Below are 26,082 nucleotides of genomic sequence, written 5' to 3' on the forward strand. Positions count from 1 at the left end.
GTTTGAGAGCATCAAAGCATTAACAAGGTTTACGGGCCCACAACCAGGGTCTTTTCTACTTTGAACATTTCAGCCGCGGGCTTCAAACCCCAATTCCCATAAAGCTACTGTTATCCTGGATTTTTGATTTTTTTTTTTTAATAAATGAATGGAGTGGTGGTATCTGCCTTTGGTGGTCGTGGGGAACTGGCTGGGTTCTTTGGAGCATTTAACGTGTGCAGGGGTATTGATATTGATATTTTATTTCTATCGCACTCATACACAAGTGTTTCAGGGTGAGGTAGAGGCTGTTCGAGATATACCAAGCCGGGCTGCATCTGCCTGGGGGTGCCCAGCAAACATTCAGTGCAGTGGCTGGGAGGTGGCACCATAGACCCAGGTCTCATAATACAAGGAGAGACCTGAGTTTAGAATAAGGAGAGGGGACGGGCTGACTATTTCGCAGAGCCTGGACATACCGGACAGATGCAGTCCAGGTGAGGATGGGAACGGAGCCCGTAGCAGAGGTCCCACCATGAGAGGGAGCACTGCTCTGGGTCCGCCTCCAGCAGGGCACACAGGTAGGTTTACAGGAAGGCTCCAACATGGGTCAATATCCAAGCTATAGGACTTTCCCAAGCCATACAGTCTCGCGTCAGCAGGAAATTAGCCAATGGTGAGATGATGCGTTACTCTCTCAGACATTGCACCTTCATCCCACGTGCTGCCTGCTAATGTCAAAGCCTTTCAAATGTAAAAAAATATATGCAATTCTCATGGAAGATACTCACAGCCTCGGCGCATGTTCATGATCAAACTGCCTTCGATGAAGGTGCAGCCAGTTAGTGTCTGGGCCACTTGAACTGAGTCGATGGTCTTGGTGCCCACTTTGCACAGTTTTGGGCAATGCCCCTCACACTTGTGACAAAAGATGCTGTAGACAAAGAAATAAGCGGAGAAAGTAATTAACTTCAGCCTCTAAGCAGCATGAGGTGCGTTCAAGTTTAACCAATGCAACATTACAACTCTGATGGGGAAAATTCATTACACATTAAGGAGAGATTGGTGGGAATTGCTAATGTTGCAGTCTTTCGATCAAATAATCAACACGAGCTTAAATACGCAAAAGGAATTACTTAAAGAGTGTATATACAGCATTAGCAGCAGGGCTTTAAGTGGGGTAAGAAATCGAGGGGGCCCTCATTTGGGGGCGTGGGATGGGCGTGCCCTTAAAAAAAAAAAGAACAAACCATAGTAAAGTACACAAACAAATATATAAATGCATGTAAGCATTTATATATTTGTATGCCTGCTTTACTATGGGTTGTGTAAAATGCAAGCCATCTTTTATAAACATAGAAATATTACTATGTTAATAAAAGATGACTTGAAATGTACACAACCCATAGTAAGGTGGGCACACAAATATATAGCATTTATATATTTGTATGCATACCTTATGTTTTGCATACTTTTCAAGCCATCTTTTTAAAACATTTCTAGGTTTATAAAAAATGGCTTGAAAAGAACAACAAATCAATCCATCTTTTATAAAGCTTTGCCAAAGGACAAAGCCTGAGGCGTCTTTGTCCGTCGGCAAAGCTTTATAAAAGAAGGATTGAATTGTGTTCTTTTCAAGCCATCTTTTATAAAACACAAAAATATATAGCACTGAGTCCCCAGGTTCGCTGAGGGTTAAAGACGCCTCAGTGACCAGGAGAGGGGTGGGGAAAACAAAGTGATAGTAACTTCCTCTGGTGGCCCTTGCGCAAGGGGTCACCAGAGGAAGTTACAGTGACTGACAGAAGTGCCAGCCAGCCACAGTGTCGCTGCAACTGGCTGGTACTTCTGTCAGCTTGCCTGACTTAATGGCGGGCGCATCTCCCGTCACGACTGCAGCAGGATACTGTGTCCTCCCAATGTTGTGGCAGGACCAGGGACGGGGGGGGATCCGAGCAGGGCCCCGGCTCAACCCCACTTTTAGGAGATTGGCTAGCCCCACCCCACTTAAAGCACTGATTAGCAGAGTTGCAGAGGCTGCAGGTAGAGACGCATAATAAACCAAAGAACTCCATTTGGACACCGGTTAACTACAACAAAGCCGATTTTTTTTTTTTGTTAAACACAAGTGAATACTTGATCATTTCAAATGGTCACACTTCATCAGGTGCACATAATGTATCTGATGAAGCACTTTATGTCGCTAACTGCGCAGCTGTGGTCACTTTACATAGTTATTTATCACTTGCATATTTATGATTTCTTTTATTATTATTGCATGCAGACCTAACTTCAGGAAGCAACAGAGCACGCTGTACTAATCATGGGTGGCAGGGGGCTGGAGGAAACGGTGAGAAGCAGAAATACAAGGGAACGGGGAGGGAGGGCAACTTGGTAGTAGGGGATCTACAAGCAACCAGGGGAGGAAACAGTGCGAGGAGTCTTGAGCTTCCCCACATTGCTTCCCATATTGCCCTTTGCGGCGTAAGGATAAGAAATACTGAAATTGTGTAGTGGTAGCTGTCGTACTCCATACTGTGTACAATGGGGGAAGAGTACTGACATTGTAAACTCTGTCATATGTAATCTGTTGCCTCACTGCAAGTGGCCCTGTAAGAAGGGGTTGTGCATGGATGGGAAGGACTAGTAGGACATAGAGGCAGATTTGAAGGCTGTGGTGTTGATGCTTGTGATCCTATTAGATGATTGGCTGAGCATCAATGGGCCTCAATTTGGACACTCAAGGGTCTATCAATTAGAAGGAATCAATGTTGCGAAGAGTTCGCCGCAGGTATGCAGGATGCAGAACCACAGAAGTGTGCTGTGGTGGTCTCAGTTAGTCTGGTATGTTTTTAGGCAGCTACTGCCATGTGCAAGGGTTGATCGAGCAGCATAAAGTGGAGAGACCTGAGGATGCAAGTCTGTTAGGGAGCAAAGGAGAGATGCTTTAGTGAGAAGGAATATGGTAGGGATTCTTCATTATTGCACTGAGATTTCACAAACCAAGCATATGCTGGGATTTGTCAAATTGATTGGTTACTGCATTGCCCAGACTGGTATGTACTAGGTGTTCCTAAACTGGGAGTACACTGGAATTGGCAACTAGTGTCAACTGGGCATGTACTGGTTCAGTAAACCGGTTCTAAAACTGGAAATCTATTAGAATAATAAAAACTGGGGAAACACTGATATATATATATATATATATATCACTAACAAAAACATTGTTAAAGGGATGTTATGGTTCCGTTGCACTAGCAAAAACCTATGAAATTCGATGGAAAAACGTTACAGGGTCGTTATGTTACAGGTAGAACCGAAAAACCCACGAAATTCGATAGTTATAGTAAGCTAAGCAACCATAACTCTGCCACAAGTGTGCACTGCAAGGACTAACACCCATGACATCAAACATTGCATCACAAATCTCATTCATGACATCACGTGTGTGGCTCCCTCCCTCGATTTTGTTCACTACCCTAAGTAGGGCAGGTGCTTTTCTTCACTAACAGTCATGAACAAACAATTGAAAAGGTTCTATATTTGTGTACGGCAACCTTCTCATATGTTCTTACACACCTTTAACGGTTCACTCACATTATATGATACATATACATATAGGGGAAGAGGAAAGCGTAAAACACAGCACTGGTTTCTGTGCATGAAGATAATCAGTTATGTTATGAACAGTTTGTGGTAATACTGCTGCTTTTTAGCTTACTTTAAGTCCCTTGCATATGGTCATGTTTGTATGCATTATGCTGTCTTTATGGTTTGTGCGTTAGGGCAAATATGTACTTATAAAGGCAATGGTAGCTACTTCTTACATGTTTCACAGTACTCTACACTCTAAAACAAATGCATTAATATTGTCACTGCGTAACATGGAAAGATTTTGAAGGGTACATGTCCATGAGCCATGGTGCAGACAATGGCTACGTTTGCACAGGAGGTCCTTCATATATACTGAAAAAGTGTGTAATACTATGGTGTGTATAGCAATGCATTCCTCCATGACATACTTCTCTCATGATGGTTCTTCCCAATATTCATTCATAGTTTTCTGCCACCATTACAATAATAATCCTTTGAGGAGGCTTCCTATGAAAAGTAAATACAAATGTGATGTCATGAATGAGATTTGTGATGCCATCTTTGATGTCATGAATGTTAATCCTTGCAGTGCACACTCGTGGCAAGAGTTATGGTGCTTAGCTTACCATAACTGTCGCATTTCGTGGGTTTTTTGGGTTTTACCTGTAACCATAACTTCCCTGTAGCCACGTTTTTCCATCAAATTTCATAGGTTTTTCCTAGTGCAACTTAACCATAACGTCCCTTTAACAATGTTTTTGTTAGTGAATTTCATGGGTTTTTAGTAGGGTACTGTAAGCAGAACGTTGCTTTTGCATACCGTTTTCTGTAAAGGGGATAGGTATTTGTTACAGCAACTTAACCGTAATGTCCCATTAAGAACGGTTTGTTACTGATTCCTTGCCTGCCCTCATGATAAATGTGTGGAAAGGGCAAATTGTCTGGTATATGTATCCATTTGTGCTACTGCTTACTTTTCTGAAACGGGTTGGTGTATCGTACCAATTACAGATGCACAGATGTACACTCCTTCCAAACCAAAATTGCCATCAAAGTTTCTTTGCAGGGCATAGTTGTGCAGATCTATTACAAAGGGATCACCTACAGTCAATACATTTCGCCATGTCAGCCACCCAAAGTACGCAGAGTATAATGGGTAACCGTTTCACCTCCCCTTCCTGTTAACCACACCCACACTACTTGATTGGCTAATCCCCACACCCGATTGGCTAATCCCCACACTGCCATGGTAATTGGGAAAGGTGGTGTAAAGGGCAGATTTTGGCACGTGCGCCTCCCAAAGTAGAGTGTTTGCCAGACCGCTGTAAAACTGGAACATTCCTTCTTTCCTTTGCACCATCTTCTTCACAGCTCTACTTCATTAGGCACACACACATCCACCAATCACATTAAATCCACCATCATAGAACACAGTCACTGCTGTACAGCACTTTAAATGTAATGTTACACATTTACAGTACAAATGTTGTGCCATTCCAAAGCTCGTCAACTACAAAGTTCAATCAAAGTATGCACAATTTCTCTATCTGCATACATCTACATAGCCACCCAGGATGTAGCACATGCGATCCTGAAAGTACCGCGTAATCCACTACCTTTTCGTGATCGTCATGGTGGGGAGGAGGCTGGGTGGTAAACAATATGAAACTGGGCCGGTGAGTCAGATTGTATTTTCTTTATATGTGTTTGTTTGCCTGTCCTCACATTTTTACAACATTCTGGTCAATGCTTCTTGCACAGTGTGAAAGAAAATGGCATTGCCAATGGCGCTCCAATAAATGCCATTTCTACGGAACCACTGCATATTTTGCGACCTCATGAGCTCATAGTGGGTGGAGAACATGCCAGCAGTCTGCATAAACTGACGCATTATTCTGTTTATAACACACCTTCGGACCGCTGGCTGGGGACAAATTACACCATCATGGACCCACACTGCTCTTGGAGTTATGCATGAGAAAACCACCTTGGCAGTAGGAAAAATATGCATCACTGCGGTCAGCAACCTCATCAGTAGACGGATTAATCATCCACAAGACATGTAACCCAAAACCCAAATGTGCACTTCAATAGTGCACCACAACAGTCCAGGTTCGGGACGGACGCCACATATCTGCAAAAGCGAACCATCCCGCCGAAACTGCAGTCACCCTGACAGGCCCAGAAAGTGTCCACTCTTTCCAACCCGAAATTACCAACAACGCCTCTCTGCATGCAACACCTGTGCAGATGGCGCAAAGGTATCACCGACGATAAGCACTGTGCGTCTCTCCATGTCGATCACCCTCACGACACAGTATTGTCATGAAATGGTACCGCCCCTTCCTATGAACCACGCCCTAAACTCCTAATTGCCTGTTTCCCACAATTCCATTCCCACCCATCTCATAATGGGAGGATGTGCACTTGCACTTTCCCATCTACAGTGAGGCCCACGGCCCAGTAAAGCTATGCCAATACTTCTCCCCTTTGCACAGCCACTTTTTGCAGCACTCCCCAATTGGGTTCTGTCACATTTCAGAACATGCATGCACCAATCACATACAAAACCTCTGCATTGCACACTCATTTCTATACACCACTCCTTATTTACCATTAAACACTCTCCCCAATACATCAGGGCAGCTTTCCCAAAAAATGTTGATACACAGCATGCTTCCCTCCAGGCAACCAACGGCCGCGTCCAAACTTCTCCGACACCACGCCGTACTGCGATCCAATTACACTTCTGTCCGCGGAGCGAACAGGGAAATGAGTCAGCGGAGCGGACCCAGATATCACATTTTTTGGGATGTACATTTCAGTGTTTTGCAAAAAATGTACCGTCTGATTTCCACCGAATACACAAAAGCATGCTTTCTGGCCCTAGCCCCCACTCCTGGCACAAATTTGGTGAAAATCCATCCAGCTGTTCTACCTGTAGCCGTGCGCAAAGTTTCCCCCCCATTCAGTCTATGGGGGTAATATTGGGACCCCCTTTATAATTCCCCCCTCAAAAAACCTCGCCCTTCTTGGCGGAAATAATTCAGTGCCGCCCATATACTTTTAATGCAAAGTTTGGTGAGGATTCGTCCAGGGGGAGCGAAGTTATAAGCCGCCAAAAAAGTGTTCTTCCTATGAGTTTAGCAACTTAACCATAACTACACGGCCACTACCGCAGGCCGTGTAATATGCAGCAATGATAAAAGCTGCGTGCCACCCTATAATGCATTAGGTCCTTGAACTCCTTTGAAACTATATCATCAAGGGTATGTATGAATTATTAATATGGCAGTAATGTGTAGACCATGTCAAGTGTATGGCAATATAACTAGTTGTGAGAATGCACTACGCACTTTAACTAAGTTTGATGCTTAGAACTACATACCACCACACTAATAGGGATGCGTTTAGAACTACCCAACGTTGCAGCAATGCGTAAATCCACTCAAATACAAGGGTCTGAAAATCTCTGTTTTAAATGCACTGTGCACTTTGAATCAATCTGATGTCTTGGGCTGTGACAATCAAAATATGAACTTCTATTAGATGTCCAATGATCTGCCACTGCCGCAGAGATGTGAGTTAGTGTAGAAAAAATGAAATTAAAAACAAACCTATTAACTAGGCTGTATACGATCTGAAAAGGTAACTTTTCTGTGTTTTTCCTTGGGCAATGCTGTTAATTTGTTAACCCTATGCAACATGGCTGACACGCACTGGCAGGGTGCACATTCCTTTCTCACTTTCCACCGATTTACTTTAAGAGTGTAGTGCACATGGGAGGAAACATTGTGATCAAGCCAGGGGTTAGTGGGGAACGCGTCAACTGCCTTTTCTCGGCTGGCATATACTGCATTGGGAGGATCATTTCTTTTTTTTTTAACTTTGTTTTATTAGCATTTTCATAATATAACAAAAGGGCATAAAGCATTTTCAGAAAAAATTATACAGATGACTGGCCCAATAACCTCCCCCTCAGCCTCCCCAAATGGACCCTCCTCCCCAAAAAACTTAGTCCCAGCTGAACCTTCTTTTTTGGGAAGACACGTTGAAGGCTCTATATATCCGGAGCTCGAGAAGGAGCCTGAGCGTTGACTACTTATATGGCTGTGTATCGTCCACCGTCCCCCCGGGCCGTGGGCGCCCGTTCCCTCCATGTTTCCACCCTGTAGCTCAGTGAACGTCCCAACCCCAGGTCTGCTGTACCCTGTACCAGTTCGCTTGGAATGTGCCCAAGTCATTGTTCATCATTGCCGTTAGTTTGTCCATCAGGAACATATTTTTAACCTTTTTCAGCCAGACCTCCTTCGAAGGTGTCTCCGGGCTCTTCCATTTTTGGGCCAGGGCCACCCTCCCCGCTCTCAACATTGTTTCCCACATTCTTGGGTATCTGGCTATGTCCACGTTCTCTGGGGGGAATCCCAGCAGCATTGTCAGAGGGTTCTGGGGGAGTAGTTCCTCTGAAACTTCAGCGATCCAGCCCCTCACCTCCTCCCAATATGCCTGAGCTTTCGGGCAGTGCCACCACATGTGCCCTCTCGTACCGGCCTGGTCACATCCCCTTGGGCATGCGGGGGGACACCCCAGTGAACATTTTCGACAACTTGGCAGGATCTCTATGCCACCCCTGTAAGATCTTGACGTTGTGTTCCATGTCTGCTGTAATAAATTCCCATGGAAAGCTATTTTGAATATCCTTGCCCAGGCGTCCTCTGAAATCTCCTCCCCTGCCAAATAATTCCAAAAAGTACGGAACCTCCTCCTCTCCCCCAGGTTAACAGTGTTCAATATTCTATACATCCCTGATACTGCCCCACTCCTGGAGGTCGCTGTGTCCAGTAGTTTCTCAAATAGGGTCAGCTGTCTTTTCAAGTTCTGGCCCCAGGATTGGTTGCATAGGATTCCCTTCAAGCGGAGATATTCAAATATGGAGAGGGACCCCTGCCCGAGGGCGTCTCAGTTCCTCATAAGGCAGAAATTCCCCTTACCTAAACATTTGCCCTGCCCACTCCATCCCCGAATCGGACCAGGACTGTGCATTGCGGAACCCCCTGCTTCCCAGTTTGAGGGGGTGGCCCCAGAGCGAGGACATTGGTGACGGCCACAACGTTAGGTGTGCCGTCTGGGGGCTTTCCCTCCAAATTGTCCAGAGGACTCCCAAAGTTGGGTGAGATTTGAGTCTGTTCGGGATGAATTTGCTTGGGGCCCATAGGAGGTCCCGGACCTTAAGTGGGTGAGCGTCCATGTCCTCCAGGTGCGACCAGTATGTGCCCATCCCCTCTTTCATGTGTTCCAGGAGTACGCGCAACTGGGCAGCGCGGGAGTAGAGTTGAAAGTCTGGTAGCCCAAACCCTCCCTCCTCCCTCGGTAGGGTCAAGATAGCCTTCACGGTCCTCGGGGTCCTACCCTGCCATATAAACTCACGCACCGCATTCTGAAGGACCCTGAAGGTTGGTCGGGGACACTAGTTGGGAGGGCGGTCAAGAGATATAGTAAACGCGGAAGTATGTTCATCTTCACAGCCGTCATGCGGCCGTACCAGGACAGAATCATTGACCCCCCATCTCCTTAGATCTGCAGTGACCCTCGACACAACAGGATCGTAGTTGGCTGTGGCGAGGTTGGATAGGTCCCGGGTGAGAAGGACTCCAAGGTATCGGATGGAGGCTTTCCCTACTGTTATCCCCTCCAGGCTGTCCAGGGAGGGGGTCCAGGCCCGGGTCCCGTGCTCTCATAGGGAGCAGGACTGATTTGGATGCATTAATCTTGAGATCCGAGAGGCACCCAAATGCGGCCATAAGGGATAGGCAGGGGGAAAGCGAGGATCCCGGGTCCACCAGGTAAGCCAGAAAATCATCCGCGAACAGGGAGAGTTTAAATTCTACTTAGCCTCTCCTAATCCCCTTGATGTCAGGGTGAGCTCTAACCGCTATGGCCAAGGGTTCCATGGAGAGGACATAAATCAGAGGGGAGAGTGGACATCCCTCCCTTGTCCCCCGCGAAAGGGTGAAAGATTTTGACAACCTGCCATTCACTTGGACCCTGGCCTTTGGGGCCCTTAATAGCACCGCCACCCAATCCCTGATGTGTGACCCAAAACCCATTTTCTGGAGGGTGAGTTCCATGAATTTCCACTCCACCCTGTCAAACTCCTTTTCCGAATCAAGGGACAGGACGCTCGCATCTAGGTCCGACACCTGGGCATAGTGAAGCAAATCTATGGTTTTACAGATGTTGTCTGAGCCCCATCTTCCCCTGATGAACCCCACCTGGTCTCCATGGACCAGCTTCGGCAGGATCCCCTCCATTCGCCCCCCAATCACCTTCGCCAGGATCTTTACATCGATATTCAACAAGGAAATTGGGCGGTAAGAGGAGCACTCTGAGGGGTCACCGCTGTCCTTGGGGAGCACCACTATAATTGCCTCCATCATGGAGTCTGGGAGGGACCCCTCCTCCAGCACCGCGTTAAACACCTTAACCAAATAGGGGGGAAGGGTCGAGCAAAATCTCTTATAGAAGTAGACCGATTAACCATCTTCACCCAGGGAAGGGCCCACTTTCATACCCCTGATCACGCGCTCCACCTCGTCCTCGGTCACCTGGCCTTCCAACCCCTCCGCCATCTCCCTGGTAAGGGCCGTGTTCTGTATAGAGTTCAGGAACCCCTCAATCTCTGCCTCACCCCCATTATATTCAGACGAGTATAGCTTCTCATAGTGTCGGCGGAAGGCCTCACCAATATGGGGTGTGTCATAGCCTACTTATCCCCCCTCGTTCATCACTGCTTTCACCAGTCTGCTTCTCTGTATCTCCCTCAGTTTCCAAGCCAGAATCCTGTCCACCCTGTCCCCTTTTTCATAATACTTTTGTTTGACCAGTTGAAGACTTCTCTGTCTTGTGGAGGAGGAGATCTTTCAACTGGAGCCTGTAGTCATCCAGGGCGGCCACCTGAGCACGGTGTAAGGGGACCGTGGGGGGACCCCCCGGTTGGAGTTGGGCGATTTTCTCCCTTAGTAACCTTTCCTGGGCCTCCCTTTCCCTTTTTTCCTGGGCTCCCATTTTGATCAGGACTCCCCGTGGGGTTGCCTTGAAGGCGTCCCATTGGGTGTGCGAACCTACCTCCCCATTATTATTAAGTTCGAAAAATCTGTGATGGCCTTGAGAACCTCCTGAGCTAGGACCTCGTCTTTTAACAGGGAGTCGTTGCATTTCCACCTCCCCCTGCGTTCACTCATCCCTCCCCTTGCTATAGTGACTTGGACCAGATCGTGGTCGGACCAGGGGACGGGGTCAACCCTATGGCCAGAAACGAAACGGTGCAGGATCTCATCCACCAAGATGTAGTCTGTCCTGGAAAATGACGTATGGATGGCTGAATAATATGTGAAAGAGGGGGTGTCCGTTCTAGGGGTCGGGATCGTGTCCATCAGACCCAGATCTAAGTTGATCCTTTGGAAGTTACGTGCCATGGTTTCATCTGCCGCCCTGGAGGGCTGTGGTCCTGCACGTTTCCTGTCCTGGGATGGGTCCAGGACCATGTTGAAGTCCCGCCCCCCCCCACCACTACCGTGCTGTGAACAAAGTGCTTGAGTTTATCCCTCACCTCCTCCCATCGCTGGCTTTTGGCCGAACCACCAGCCTGCCCACCTCGGCCAGGCAATCCGCGTAAGAAGCTCATCACCTTGAGCCCCCAAAGGCCCCCTGCGGGTGCGTCCCATCTATGAGCCTCTCATACTTGCTGTTCGTTGGGACGGTGTTAGTAGTGAATTCTCTGACTCTGCGCCCATCTGTCCAGGGCACTACGGGTCGTCCCCGTTCTCAGTCCTCAGAGTCATTCCGTTCTCCGTCCTTCGATGGGGAGGGGGTGTTCATTTTCCTGAATTTCCTCGCACCAGTGCGCCTTCTTCTTTCTACAGAGGGGCCGGGGCCATTAGGTCTGCCATGCTCTGGCCCCGATGGACCCCTCCTGGGGTTCGTGTCCACTGTGTACTCTTGAATAGCTCCCCTTATGTCTTCTTCCATAATCAGGGTCGACCATCGGCCCATGTATTCAAAAGTCAGGGAAAACGAGTAGCCCCATCTGTAGCGCACACGCCCTTCTCCTTGAGCAGCTGTGTAAGGGGGCGGCACATTCCACGCTTGGCCAGCGTGTAGGCAGAGAGGTCCTGGTATATAGAGACCTGGGCGTTATTGTAGGTGATTTCTCTGGCCTTTCTGGCATCCTCCAGCACTTTCGTCTTCTCAAAGTAGTAGTGGAACCGGGCCAAGATTGACCGGGGGGCCCCCGCCCTGCCCCCCGCCCTGTGCACCCTATCGAATGTGAGTTCAGTTGTCATCTCTTCTGCGAACAGGAGGGTGATGATATCGCGCACCGCCCGGGTGACGTCCCTCTCCGTTTCCCCTTCCATTTCAGGCACTCCGAAGATTCTAAGGTCGTTCCTCCTCTCCCTTTTCTCGAAATCGTCCATCTGCTGGGCCTTTTCCTCATCCCTCTTCTCCAAGGCCACCAGCCTCATGCATATTTGTGCGTCCTGGGCTGCTGTTGTCGATTGATTGGTCTCAACCTGTAACAGTCTGTCCTCGACCTTGTCCACCCTCTGGTCCATTTTCTCGAATTTCTGGGCAATGTCGGAGCGCATGTCACTGATTTCCTGTAAAATCGAGGCAAAGCCCATTTCCATTGTAGCCGAGGAGGGGGCTGCGTCTTCCGATTGGGCCATGGTCCTCTTGAGGCTCGTGCCTTTTCTACCCCTTGCAATCTCCTGGAAGCGGTATCCCTGCAAGGCTTCCCTCCAGCTCATCTGGTGCTTCCCTGTGCCCCGACGTCCAGACCCCCATGAACCCGAAAGGGGGTGGGGGGGCCCCTCCGGGCCTGTCCTCGGCCACCTACCCGGGGTGTCCCGAGGGGGAGTGTGCGGAGGGGGGATTGCGAGGCCAGGTCACCCCTCGCTTGAATCAAGTGTTTCACAGATGCCCCTTGGGGGTTGTTGTATTTCCAGGGGGGGCGGGCACACACCCCGCCTGTCCCCAGGCGGGGGCCTCACACCCTGTCCAAACTCGTCGTCCCAGTCAGGGGCTTCCTCTGGCCTCCCCGAGGGGGGGGGTGTTAGCTGGGGGGCCCTTATGGCCAGGCAAGGAGGGCCTTTCCCGTTGAGCGGGGGGGTGGGGGGGAGAGGGCGCCGAGGCTCTCCCACTCAGCATGTGGGCTCGTGTCTCGAGGAAAGGGGGGGAAAAAAGAGGGGGGCCTCCTCCGGGCAGGCACACGCCCCACCCAACAGCAGGCGGGGATCTCACAACCCGGGAGCCCCCGCGTCCGGCTGCTCTACCTCTGAGTCACTGGGGGGGGGGGGGCAGCTGGAGCATCCAACTGGTCCCTCTTGGCGTTTGCCCGCGTGCTCCAGGGCCCCCTCACCGCCCGGGTAGGGATCCAGGAGGCCCTCTACGCGCTGCTCGCTCACCTGTGGGGGGTGACTCCTGGACCCTCCGTTTCTCCGCCGCTTTCTTTCGCGGGGGCTGCGGGTGCCCGCGCTGATGTTTCCTGGGCCTGCACCGCTCCCTCCGCTCTGTCTGGGGGGGCGCCGGGACTCCTGCGGCACCGTCCCGATCCCCCCGGGTGTCGGGCGTGCTCCCGCCTCCTGCCGCGCGGGGATCCCGGCGCGTTTTTCTCCGGCTTGGGAGGAAGGTCAGAGGAAGCTGTCTCCCACTCCGCCGCCGCCCCCTCGGTGCGCTGGGGGTCCGGACCACAGAGGGGGGGGGCAGTCGAGAGGGGGAGGAGGGGGGCAGGACGGGCAGAAAGTCTGCGTGAGCATGGGGGCCAACGCCTCTCCCCCGGCTCCGAAATCGCCCAGGCCCTACTGCGTATCCCGCCCAGGAGCCCCAAGTCTCGTACTCCGGCTCCACGGGGTTCTCGGACTCCGCTCTTTTGGTTGCTGAGGGTCCGGGGGGGGCCAGCAAATCGGTCCACCACAGTGGGCCTGTCGGGCGGTCTCAGGGGGGGGGGCTCAATCCCCAGGCTTCGCCGGGAGCTGTGCACTCAGGCAGCCATTGCCTGTGCGCCCCCTGGTGGCCTCCGGATCATTTCTTTTTAAATGAAATCATGACTTTTGAATAAACTCTACACTTATTTCTATACGTACAGACTTCTGTTGTTCACTGCGAGGACCTGTCACCCGAGTGCCGCTCTAAGAATGCAGACACACTGTTTATCTTGGCCATATACATATATACACACATACACACTAGCAGAAGTACCCAATGTCTGAACGTGATCTGTAGACAGACATGATAACACTGATCCTGTAGGTCGCTGTTCAAATGCGCTTATCGCTTGATGTGCTTTGCACCCTGAAGTAAACTGCTGTAAGGGAGGCATGATATTACACGTATGACACAGACACAAGAGGTACAATTTGTAAAACCTTTATTCAATTTTCAGGGGTTTGGCCTATGATGGGAGTAATCTCTACAATCAAATAATAAAGCCTGTTCAGTTTGTCAAATCAAAGATGGCCTATACTAACAAAACCGAATGCCTGCGCAATCTCTTATACAAAGTCTGTGTAACGGGAAATACGTATGCAAATGTGGCCAAGTCAACTCTTCTCCCCACGATGGACAGCACAGAGAAAGGTGGTCCCCGTGCAGGATGACACACTGGCTCAGATTATCAAAACAAGGGCAGTTAAAAATGTGGATCGAGTCCCACTCAGCCTTCTACGTTAAAGTCACATATTCCAGCTTTTAAAGGTTCACTTTAAAAGTTAAAATACATTTTTTTGAACATTCAAGTTATAACAATGTCATGAAACAACACACATGGTTACAGTTAAATTAAATTATAACATATCGCCCCCTTGTCCCCATACCCCTCCCCATTCCCTCCTTCTCCCCCCTTCTTAGCCATGGATCAAACACCACTAGTTACAAGGTTCAGACACAGTGCGAGTCAATTCACTCTGAACTCAGGGTAGCTCTATCGCGAGAGCTCAAGCGTAGGGCACTTCTCCCTCCCACCTCCTCCTCCATCTTTAGCATATATCCCATTTACGGAGTGTACTCCTCAAGACCCAGTGGCCAAGTTCGATGCCTCTTTGTGGGTGACCCAGAGTCTTCAGGTAGATCTCCCGTCCTTATCAAAGAAGGGGAGCCATAACTCCTCAATACTGGTCTTAGATTAATCTACTAGGTGGGTCAAGAACTCCATATCATATATTGCTCGCAGTTCAGTAACCCATTCTTTTTCCCCAGGCCTTCGTGGGGCTTTCCAACTCTGGGCCCAACAACACCTGGCAGCAACCAACATGACCTGCAACATGTGGTCATGTGACACATTCTGGCCTCCCTCTACCTCAATCCAAACAGCAGTAACCATGATGACGAGGACCTCTCAATGCCATCCACCCCCTTTATCCAAGACATGACCTTGCTCCAATACGCCTGCACCACCTGACACCAACACCAAATGTGTACGTAATCTCCCTTCTCAACACAGCACTTCCAACAGTGTGGGTCATATCCCTCCCTCATCCGTGCTATCCTCTGTGGAGGGTAGTGCCACCTATGGATCAGTTTCAAGGCCTGGTGGCGGTATTGGAGCAAGGAGTCGAGCGAATAGCCTGTCTGCACATGGTGGTCCATCTTCTGTCAGTAATGGGTTCGCCCAAGTCTTTACCCCACTGCACCTGGGCGGGTGAAGGGTCTTGCGGGGTCGCTAATAGCAGGAGACTGTAGAGTCTGGATATCACTCCCTTGGTTCCCTTATGTGTGATCAAACATTTTCAAAATCTGTTAGATCCCTCCTGAGAGTGTCACCCCACTTGTCTTCAGTGAGGACCCACTTTAGTTGCAGATACCGAAAGGGCGAGAGGTTGACCAGGCCCAGGGCCTCTTTCAATTCCCCTAGGGACATAAATACATCATCCACCCACAGTTGCCCTGCACTGCTGAGACCTGCCTCATACCAGTGTTCGAAGGCAAGTGGTTTGTCAATTCCATCCCTGAGTGGAGGAGCCCAGATGCAGCTCAGGGGCGAGGACCATGTTGTGAGCCATCTAAAATAGCCCCCCTCTTTCCATATACACCATATGACACCCAGGACCGGATGCCGCAACACCCTCCCCGGGATGCATCTTTTGGGGACCCACAACCACTCATCAAGCGTAACTGGGCAGAGAACCTCATTGTCCATCGCAACCCACCGCTTCCTTATGTCCGTCGCGAAGTGGTCCACCAGGACTCGTAGTTGGGATGCCCTGTAATAAGTCTCCAGATCTGGGAAACCCACTCCACCCTCCTCTTTAGGCCTTGTCAGTACATCGTAAGAGATCCTGTGGCACTTTCCCACCCAAAGGTAACGCAGTAGGGCCCGACCTCACCTCCAGAAGGAATGGCTTTGGTATTTGTGTCAGCAACATCTGAAATCGATATAAAAAATTGGGGAGGATCACCATTTTTATTGAGTTGAGGCGTGCCATTCACGATAGACCCGACCTTGCCCACGCTTTATGTCCCGCTCAATTGCCGAACACAGGGGAAGGAAATTACCAGCAAAAAGGTCACCCAGATTTTGTGTCACCTGAACCCCCAGGTAACAGAACCCATATGCCTGTGCACTAAATGGAAGTCCCTACACGTATTGCCTTTCTGCCTCCGAGAGGCATCCTGCTATAAATGCAACTGACTTGCACAGGTTGTCCTTGTAGCCCGAGAGGGCACCGTATTGGTCTAAACTATCCATCACTCGAGGCACCGACTGGGACAGGTTGGTGAGGTAGAGCAGTACATCATTGGCAAAAAGACTGGTCTTACAGTTAGTTTCCCACACCCTTATCCACTTGATTCCTTCATCCTCCCGAACCGCTACTGCCCAGGGCTCTATCACTAACGCATATATAAGAGGAGAGAGAGGGCACCCGTCTCGTACCTCTTCCCCAATGGGAATGCACCGACTCATTGCCATTAACTACTACCCTTGCTGAAGGGTAAGAGTAGAGGGCTGAGATCCAACCCAGCCAGCCTGGTCCCATCGCCAGGGATACCAACACCTCCCTCATGAAAGCCCAGCTCAGCCTGTCAAAGGCTTTGTCTGCGTCTAGAGACAGGAGAAGAGCCCCTTCCACCCTGACCTCCCTTGATCCTAGCACGTGAATGGTTTTATGCATGCTGTCCGCCCCCTGCCTGTTCAGCATGAAGCCTGCTTGGTCCGGGTGAATCAATCGAAGGAGATATCTTTCCAAACGCGTCTCCAGGATCCTGGTGAAGATCTTTGCATCCACGTTTAGAAGGGAGATGGGCCTATATGAACCACATTCTGCCGGGCCCTTCGCCGGTTTGGGTATCACTGCAATCAAGGCCTGGAGGAACATCAGTGGAATATTCTCCAGGCTCCTAATCGGATTAAACAGCTTGGTCAGTGGTCGTACAAAGACGATTGGTACGGTTGGAAAAAGTCGGCCGTATAACCATCTCCACCCGGGCTTTACCCACCTTCAGTAATGGCTCCAACGACCTCTTCCTCGGATACCTCCCCTTCCAAGGCATCTAGTTCCGATTCCCTAATTTTAGGAAGAGGTGATCCTCAAGTTATTTTCGGATGTCCTCTAAAGTCTCATCCTCTTGTTTGGCATACAGTTCCCAATAAAACTCTGCAAAGGACTTGGTTATATTTTCGGTTTCCATGCGTGTATTGCCCGCCTTATCCCGAATTGCCTCCACCCACCGCTCCACCCTATTCTCACTTGTCCTGTGTGCCAGCAGGGTCCCAACCCTGTCCCCCTTTTCATAGTACCTCTGCTTCGTGTACTGCATTTTTTTACCACTTCCCCAATTAGAACTGCATGCAGAGCCTGTCTCTTCTCCCTCATTTCTCCCAGAAGAACCTCCCGGTCCACATCCCTTTTGGTGAGTCGCATTCTCATGGCCCGCCGGTCATCGCGGAGCCCGATTTCTATTAATGCCCTCTCCGGTTTCCTTCTCGAGCCCTCCGTGATGAGGCGGCCCCGGAAGGTGGCCTTTGCCACCTCCCATACCATAACCATTGCCATTTCCCTCGTGTCATTTGTCTCGAAATAGGCTTCTATTTCTTTCCTCAGGAATTCCTTAACACCGGGTCCCTCAGGAGAGTCATTACAGCGCCACCTGTAAGACCTTGCGGTCCCCTGTAATCCCCAGTCCACCATGAGGAGCTCATGGTCCGTCGAGGTGATGGTTTCCATACTCAGAACCCCCATCACCCCCCCCACCTCATCTGGTATCAGTAGCAGATCGATTCTCGTATATGTTTGGTGAGGGGGGGGGGATGTATATCCCCCAGGGCCCAGCCAACACTTTCGCCACACATCCACCCAGAAGTATTCCTGTAAGAGGTCTTTCATGGCAAGGTTATCTTTCGTGGGTTCCCCCGACCCCGCCCCTTTTGCCAACCACCAGTCCAGTAGGGGGTCGGTGATGAGGTTGAAATCCCCACCCAGGACCATAGCCCCTTCCGCCCATTCATTCATGACCCTGAACACCCTGCGTATAAATTTGATCTGACCCACATTAGGTGCGTAAAGGGTGGCCAGCATGACTCGTGTGCCTTGAGATAGCCCCTTAACCCCAAGGAACCTACCACCAAACCCCCTCTTTACCTCAACCTCTGTAAGGTGCATCGATTTACCCAAGAGAATACCCACCCCTTCCTTTTTAGAGGATTTATGCAAGGCCCAAAAGTTCCTGCCGGTCTCCTTCCCTTTTGTCGATTCGTCCCCCCTCCTGTAATGTGTTTCTTGCACAAAGAGGACCATACGTTTCTATTTGCAGAACATATTGCTTGTGAGAGACCGCCTGTTCTGTGAATTTAGGCCCTTAACGTTGAGCGTACCGATCAGACCATCAACCATGGTCATTGCAATCCCTGTCCTTTAAGGTTCCAATGTATCCCCCTCGTTCTACAACTCTGAACAACTTACAGGTCCATGGCTCGATGTTTCTGTCTCCCTTTCCCGCCCCCCCACCCCTCTCTTCCCTAACCAAACCTTCCCCAAGCCCTCCCCGACCTCAGTTCTGTAGGCACCCCAACATTCGGCCCAGCTACCAGGCCATGGAAAGCACAACTTCATCAGACCTAATCCAACCAACTTAATCAAAACAATTTATGCCCAGAAAAAGAGAGCAAAGCAACCTTGGAAGCGCAACAGGGCAATATAATTCTTGTCCCCCAGAGATGTTCCCCATGGGGACTGCATAAGGGTCTCCAAACCAGAGATCAGTCTCATGGCAGTTTTGTTGCGCTTACATATGGTCCTCCTTCGACCGCCGGGGGATGAGTGGGTTTCCTGAATTTCCAGGTCCCTTTCACCTTGTGTTTTCCACCGGCCAAGTCCAGGCCCGGAGGTGCCTGCTCAGGGTCCCCGTCTCCCTTGGCTCGGTCCTCGGACATGGGCCAAGGAGATCATCTGTGGCCTTCTGGAGATCTTCAGTCACAAGGTGGTGTTTCTCCCCTTGCCATTCAAAAGCCAAGTAGAACGGGTGCCCCCAAGGATACCAGACCCCTTTGTCCTTCAACCATCTGGTAAGGGCACCACATTTCTTTCTCATCTGCAATGTGAGGGCCAAAAGGTCCTGGAAAATGGCTACCCTGGAGTTCCCATATTGTATTTCTCTGAGGTTCCTTGCCCTCTCCAATATCCTAGCTTTATCACTGCCCTGTCGATCATAACCGATTCTCCAGAATCGGTTCCCAAGATGATCCTAATAATGTCCTGCTCCTTGTCCTCCAGGCCCATCTGGGTTTCGCCCTCCACCTCCACCAGGCCAAAAACCCATAAACTGTTCCTCCTCTCCCTGTTTTCCATGTCATCCACCTTGAAGCGAATCTCCTCCTCACGGCGCTGCATTTCTGCAATCTTTGCCTCCATCTGAGCCTCCAGGAGGTCAGGGGACGCCTGGTTGTCCTCCACCCTCTCAACCCGATCCTCCAGCATGGTAAACTTAGCTGTAAGGTCGACCAATTTAGACCCCATGTCCATTCTCATCCCCCATATTTCAAAGATCATCTGGAGGTTACTCTGCATGGCGTTCATGTCCGGTGGCGGCATGTGCGAGGCCCCAGGGTCCACTTCCATGTTTCGGGCTGTGAATTGAAACTTCGCCAATGCGACTTTCCAGCTCATGGGCTGCCCCGCTTCCTGCGCACTCTGTTCACCTTGGCATGCCTAATACGGTTCCGGCGGGGCCAGGGTCCCAGTCCTCCCACCATCTCGGGGCGTGGTCACTGTGAGCGAGCCAAGGTTGTTGTAGCGCTTTTGTGATAATCTAGTCTAAGCAGGACACTCCAGTTGGTCAGGGTCTCGGCGCAACCCTTGCCTGGTCTCCTAAGGGCCTTCAAAGTAGGCCTTTACCTCCCGTGCTCTCCAATGCCCCGCCTCCCCTACACTGTGAAAAAGTGGGGCACCCCTTGCACTGACCCCCAGGAATCCGGGTCCACTGTCCCCACCTACCCTGCTGGTTGCCTCCCTGTCTCCAGAGTATCACCTTGTGATGCCTCTAGACCGGAGCCTATGGCGGCCTCATCGCATGTGGATTTAAAGTCCCAAAACTGAACCCTGGTGGGAAGCAGTCAAGAGAGGCTCCTTTAGACTTCCAGGTGCGTCCTGGGAGCGGTGTAGCAACCTCCCCAGGGGTTGTCCGGGAGGAGAGATCACTGAATCACCCCCCAGAGGGGCAGATGTGTAAACCCCAGAGGTTCCTTATTTAAAATCCATGGTAGTCAGTAGGCACCACCTCCTGTGGTGCCGGAGGGGGCAGCAAGGGTCCCAGGCTGTGTCTTTAATGGGTCGGGGGGGGAAATCAACCCAGGAAGGCCCCTTAGTCAGAGTCCTGCAGGGTGTAGAGGATGACTCCAACTGTTTGTGATGGGAGGGGGAAAATAGACCATGACGCAGTTGCCCTCACCTCTGATACGGAGATCCTCATCGGGCCGCTCCTCCAGGATCTCGGCGTGTCGCAGTCTCCTGCTGCCTGGCCCTGGGTGTGTTTCAACTGCAGCTCGGGCCGGGGGACCACACCGCGTGTGGTCCGGGATCTCCTCTCGGCGGGCACGTTCCACACTGTACACCGCCTTCTAGAGGCATTCCTCGCCCACCGCAGCTCGGGGCACTTCTACTTCAGGTGCGGGATGCTCCACACAGCCTCCCACAGCATCGGCTGGGGAGGCGGGGTAAGCCCATCCCGCCAGCCGGTCCGCACTTCACCAGTTGTGCCAGAGGTTGCACTCCGAGAAGACCAACGTCCGTTCCCCAGCACCCTTGGGTCTCGAACATTCCCAGCGAGAACCCCGGCAATCGACTTCGCTCAGGCCTCAGGACTCTACTTTGTGCAGAGAACGGGGAGGGGCGGGCCCACAGTCCGAACCGAATAACTTAGGACAGGAGACACCACCAGACGTCAGGGTTTCACCCTCAGATAGGTTTCAGGTCACTTCAGTTGTGTGTCAGCTTTTAAGGAGGAATGGCTCCCTCTCTCCACAAGTTTCCCGGGGCCGAGGACAGAGCAACAGGTTCAGGCAGCCATTATGCCTGCACCCCCTGATGGCCTCCTTTCGCAGTTTAATACAACATTCACTCAGGTTTCCCTCGATCGGGCTCAGACCTCAGAATCACAACTTGCAGGGGTTCCCTTCCCCAAGCTTAATGACTTTCTTTAGGGGTTCCCTTCCCCCAACTTCTCACATTTCCAGTCTCCCTCAGTCAGGCTCCGACCTTCTCCTGATGTCAAAGACTTACGAATGCGAGAGGCTTTTATTATAGACCTCCGCAGGACCACTTCGACTTTCCCTTTAGCTCACTCATTTGCCCCAGTGGCTCTTGGTCTGGGTAGTTCAATATCATAAGCACAAAAGTTCAACATTCACCTTTTCACTCACCCTTTTGGTGGGGTTAACCTTGATAATGCAATTTAAGGTTCATTCACTTTGTCGCTTCATAACAAAACATTTCACCTTTTGTGAACACTTGAGTGGGCTACTTCCTTGTGCCGGACCACTCTGCTACTCTATCACTGGCTTTACAGTTATCTGTAGTTTAAAGTTCACCACATGTCTGCCTTCCTTCACATCTCATCCAAACGTGTGCAGCCTTCAATTGTGAGATATACTATTGGAACTTCAATCTTTCCTTAACACATACCAGTCTTTCATGTCGCTCGCCAACTCACCGGCTGTGTGCATTCCTTTGTCTTTGCGGTTTTAATTCACGAGTTAAGGCTAGTTATCACAGGATTGGCCTTGCCTCCGCAACTGCCCTCACCTGGGAGGGTCGCTAGCGCTCTTGAAACAATGCAGTCTTCTTGTCTGGGATTTGGCCTTCTCCACAGATCTTTCATGGCACTTCGGAGGAAATGTCCTCCTGCAAGGCTCTCCTGGGTTTCAATACCCTTTGTTCTCGTCCTTCCGTCGGTCGCTCTGCTCCAGTAGGTTCACCATGGACCCGGAAGTTCTTCTCCTTCTCGTTTTCCACGTTGCTCAGAGTGCGTCTCTATGTTCCGCCTTTTCTCTGTGTGGGGAGAGCTAATGGGTATCAGATGCATGCAATTAAAATCAAGTGCCTGACTTTGCCTGGCCCAATTAACGGGACATGTCCAATGAGATATGGAAGGGGTAGCCTCTTTGCTCTCAATCACCCTCTTCCTCGGCCCAGTATGTGTGTAGAAAGGGCGGGCAGTTGGAACATTGGGGAATACTATAAAATAGGTTGGTCATGGGTACAGGAAAGGGGGGGGGAATACCACATCTCACCATTGGCTGCCTCACCAAGGTGATCCTCTGCACTGGTCCACCCCCATGGTCTGAATCCAAATGGCGACGGCTGTGCCGTGGCCACCTGAGAGAGATTCCCCAGGGACTAATAGGCGGGACACCCTTTGGTTTCTCTCACTGCACTGAGAACGGGTTTGTGTTGCTGGCTCGCATACCCCAGAGCAGACATTGTAGGGGAGGCGAGAGTTGGTGTGCTGCTGCATACTGGGTCCTTCTGTGCTCTCTCCCCACCTGTCGCCTCACTGTATCGTGGTGCAGTTCATTGTGGTGCAAATATCTTGGAAACCGTGCATCCTAGTGTTTTGTTCCTTGTGTCGGACCGGTCCTGAGATGACCCCATTGGTGTCCCGCTGATTTCAGGTAACCATCTCGTGTGTGTAGGTGCTGAAATCTGGGGAACCCAGTGGGGGCGTCCAAATATGTAGCCAGTAGTGTCAGGAGGGTCTGAACAAGTAACTATGCAAAAATTGGTGCAGATGGTGAAACATGGAATTTTATAAGGAACAACACTTTGCCAAGCCACAAACCCACAAACAAATATTGACTTGTGTTGAAATCTGGGGAACAGAATGGGGTGTCCGAATGTCCTGTAGCCAGTAATGGCCAGAGGGTCTGAACAAAACTATGAAAAATGTAGTGAAAAATTGGGGAAACGGTGTGGAATTGTATGAGGAACAATGCTTCACCACAAATTGGGTTTTCTTTGCCTTAGTATAGAGAGTCATTAAGGCTTTCTATATTCGAGTTTTCTTGGGAGTGCATTCCGCTTAACACATCCCGTTTCCAATCTGGATCGGGTAATGGGTTTTTTCTAAATATATATATATAGGTCAGTGATAATGTCGAATCCAATAATGTCGAAAAAAATAAATGTAGAAAAGCATTAATGTCGAATTTTTTCTACATTTTTTCGAATTTTTAGAAAAAAATAATTAAAATGTGTTGAATATGAGGGGTGAGAGGGTGGTGGGGGTGGCAGGGGGGTGTTTGGTGAGGGGGGTTAGGGGGGACCCCCCCTAGTAAATGATATTTTCCTTGTTTATTTATTTATTGAATAAATAAATATATAATTAAAATGTGTTGAGTATGAGGGGTGAGAGGGTGGTGGGGGATGGAAGGGGGGTGTTGGGTGAGGGGGGTTGGGGGGGGACTCTTCTTTTTCATGTATTTAGTGATAGTGCTAAATGACTTTCGACTTTTTTCTAAAAATTGACTTTTCATTATATGTATAGGATTTGACATTATTGTTTGGCATTTTTTTTTTCGACATTTTTGTAAGTCGCCATTTTTTTTTCGACACTATCACTAAACCATATATATATATATATTTTACAGGGCGGCGATTGCCGCCCTATAGTTAAGGTGAGTTGGAGACACATAGGAACTCCTCAGAATTATATTGTTAATAACGTTTGATTCGACTAACAGATTTGCCCAAAATTTAATTTTAAAATGATTAAAAGTCTGCGGGCCCCACCAGACTACACACTTTCGTAAATATTCATTAAAAAAAATATTTAACAAGTTATGAAGCATCAAAGTTTCTTTTTTCCCTCCAAAAGTGCAGCCTACTTACCATTAATTTTCCCATAGACAACAAAAGGTCAACTTATGCCAAAGCCCAAAGCCTAAACTGCTGTACGTATTTGGACCAGGTCCGAAATAACTTGGGCACGAAGCATTGACTCGCAATCCTTTTGTGGTTTGGGGTTATTCCATGCAGTGGTTATTTTAAGATTTGACTTTGAAGTGAGTGCCCCCGCCCCCACAAAAATTATAGTTATCGCTCATATGCTGCATTGTAGGATCATGGTTTTCAGAAATGAAACGACCGCCATCTTGTTTTCTCTCGAAGCGAGAGATATTTGCGGCTATAACCGAGGTTATGGGAAAATGAAACAGTAAAAAGTTATTTGTAGGGCAAAAACATACAAATATCATCAGAGTAGATGTGGGTGGGATGACCAGAGGGCACAGAGAAATTTGGGAGGTGGAGGGGGCATAGGGACCCAGTTTGGAGCACAAAGTTTTCCGCAGCCTTGGCTATAGCCTCAAATAACCGACATCTGAAAGCAAACTGCATCAGAGAAGCAGCGTGTGTTCTGGGGTGAACAGGATAGGGCCAAGGAGGTGAGGAAGCAGTCTGGAGAGTGGGGGGAGCTGGCACAGATGAAAGGGCAATTGGTGAGGGCCTGGGTGTAAAGGGAAGCATTATTTTCCTGCCATTTTGCTGACATTCACGGCTATATTCGAGGCTACAAAAGACTACAGATAGTCATGGGCATGTGTAATTCGGTATGCGCAGCTACATTGTTTGGGGTGTCAGTGTTTTATATTTTTTTGAAAGTTCTTTGTTTAGGTATAATCTGGTCGGGGGGTGAAAAATCCCTGGCCATGGCCAAAGGCAATGGTCAGAGACTTCATAGGTATTAGAGAGTCTTATTTTGGATATGTGTTTTCAGACTTTTGAGCATGTGAAACTTGAGAAATAGAAGAAAATAGTTTGACAAAATTAATATAAAAAGGAGGAATTGTAGTGTAATTTTAGATGTACAATAGAATGTATTTTAGGGTGTATGGTTTTATATTGTGTGACTGGAATTATAGCCTACCTATTTTATTGTTCCATATTTTTATTCTTTTTTTTAGTTATTTCATATAAGTACATGAGCATTGTTCTGTACCGATTATTAAAGTTGTAGAGTAGTCTAAAAGGTAAAGCCAGTTTGTAACCTCAGGTATAATAAATGTCAATGAACTGTAGCCGCAGGTTTAAAAAACATTTGTTATTTTTTTGTATTTGTGTATTTATATATGTTAAGTAGGATAGATTGTTGGGGGAGCACGGAGTGTAGAACTTTGGCACACCAGGAATACGGTTTTGATATTTTCAAGGAACACTGCATTTCCTGCATTGTTTAGGTGTACTCTGTCATGCCTATAGAAATTGGCCATGGAGAACTGTATGTTGTTCGAAGTCCATTATTGGTTGTGGTCTCTTGAATGCTGAAACTGCTTTATTAACATTTCTCCAGGATTTCTCAATTTTACCATTAAATCTGGTGGTCCATCTCCATTTTTGCCTCAGAGTTAGATTGGAAAAGATGAAGATGGTGCGAGGAAACAGTTCCATTAGTTTTTCCATGTCTTGTTTTATCAGTAAAGTAACGGACAGCCCTCGTACATTCCCCAAATCATTGCCTCGACAATGTTGTCTGGGTGCCCTGTACTTTTCTGACTTAATTTTTGTACAAGGCAGAATCAACTGCCAACTGTCTGCAATCAGCCACACAGTTTTCAAAGCAGCCATGATATCTGGAGTATTTGTCTGTTTCCAGGAAAAATGATTCCTTTTTTGAATTTCTAGTAGTTTGTACGAGTAGGGTATGTATGATTGTGTGTGTGTGTGTGTTGTATTTTGTAATTGGTGGATGATGCTATTGTTAGTATTTGCGGCTAACAAACAGCCACCCAGCGTGCTGTATTGCTAGTTGCGGGTAGACACCTCCCCCATTGCAGCAGCAGCTATATTAGAGCAAGTGACATGTTGTGTTTGTGTGGGTGTGTGGTAGTCGTGGCCATCTGAAATTTTGGGTGTGGAGGCATGTTTTAATCATTGAGTGTTTTGGGGTACTATAAGAGACTAAGAAAGTGGAGGAGGATTATAAGCAGTGGAGGCGGGACTGGTAGATATGTTGGGAACAGTTTTG

The 26,082-nt window shown here is 49.2% G+C and overlaps 1 protein-coding gene across 1 annotated transcript in view; it reads right to left on the minus strand.

The window, feature by feature from the left end:
- The window catches only part of INSRR (insulin receptor related receptor), a 672,290-nt gene that overhangs the window by 308,171 nt on the left and 338,037 nt on the right, over positions 1-26,082 (minus strand). The window contains exon 4 of the mRNA XM_069604567.1: positions 771-913. Coding sequence (XP_069460668.1) covers positions 771-913 — 143 coding nt within the window. The remainder of the gene's footprint in view (positions 1-770; positions 914-26,082) is intronic.

The sequence above is a fragment of the Ambystoma mexicanum genome, chromosome 1p (genome assembly GCF_040938575.1).
Source record: "Ambystoma mexicanum isolate Mex_15411 chromosome 1p, UKY_AmexF1_1, whole genome shotgun sequence".
Classification (NCBI taxonomy): domain Eukaryota; kingdom Metazoa; phylum Chordata; class Amphibia; order Caudata; family Ambystomatidae; genus Ambystoma; species Ambystoma mexicanum.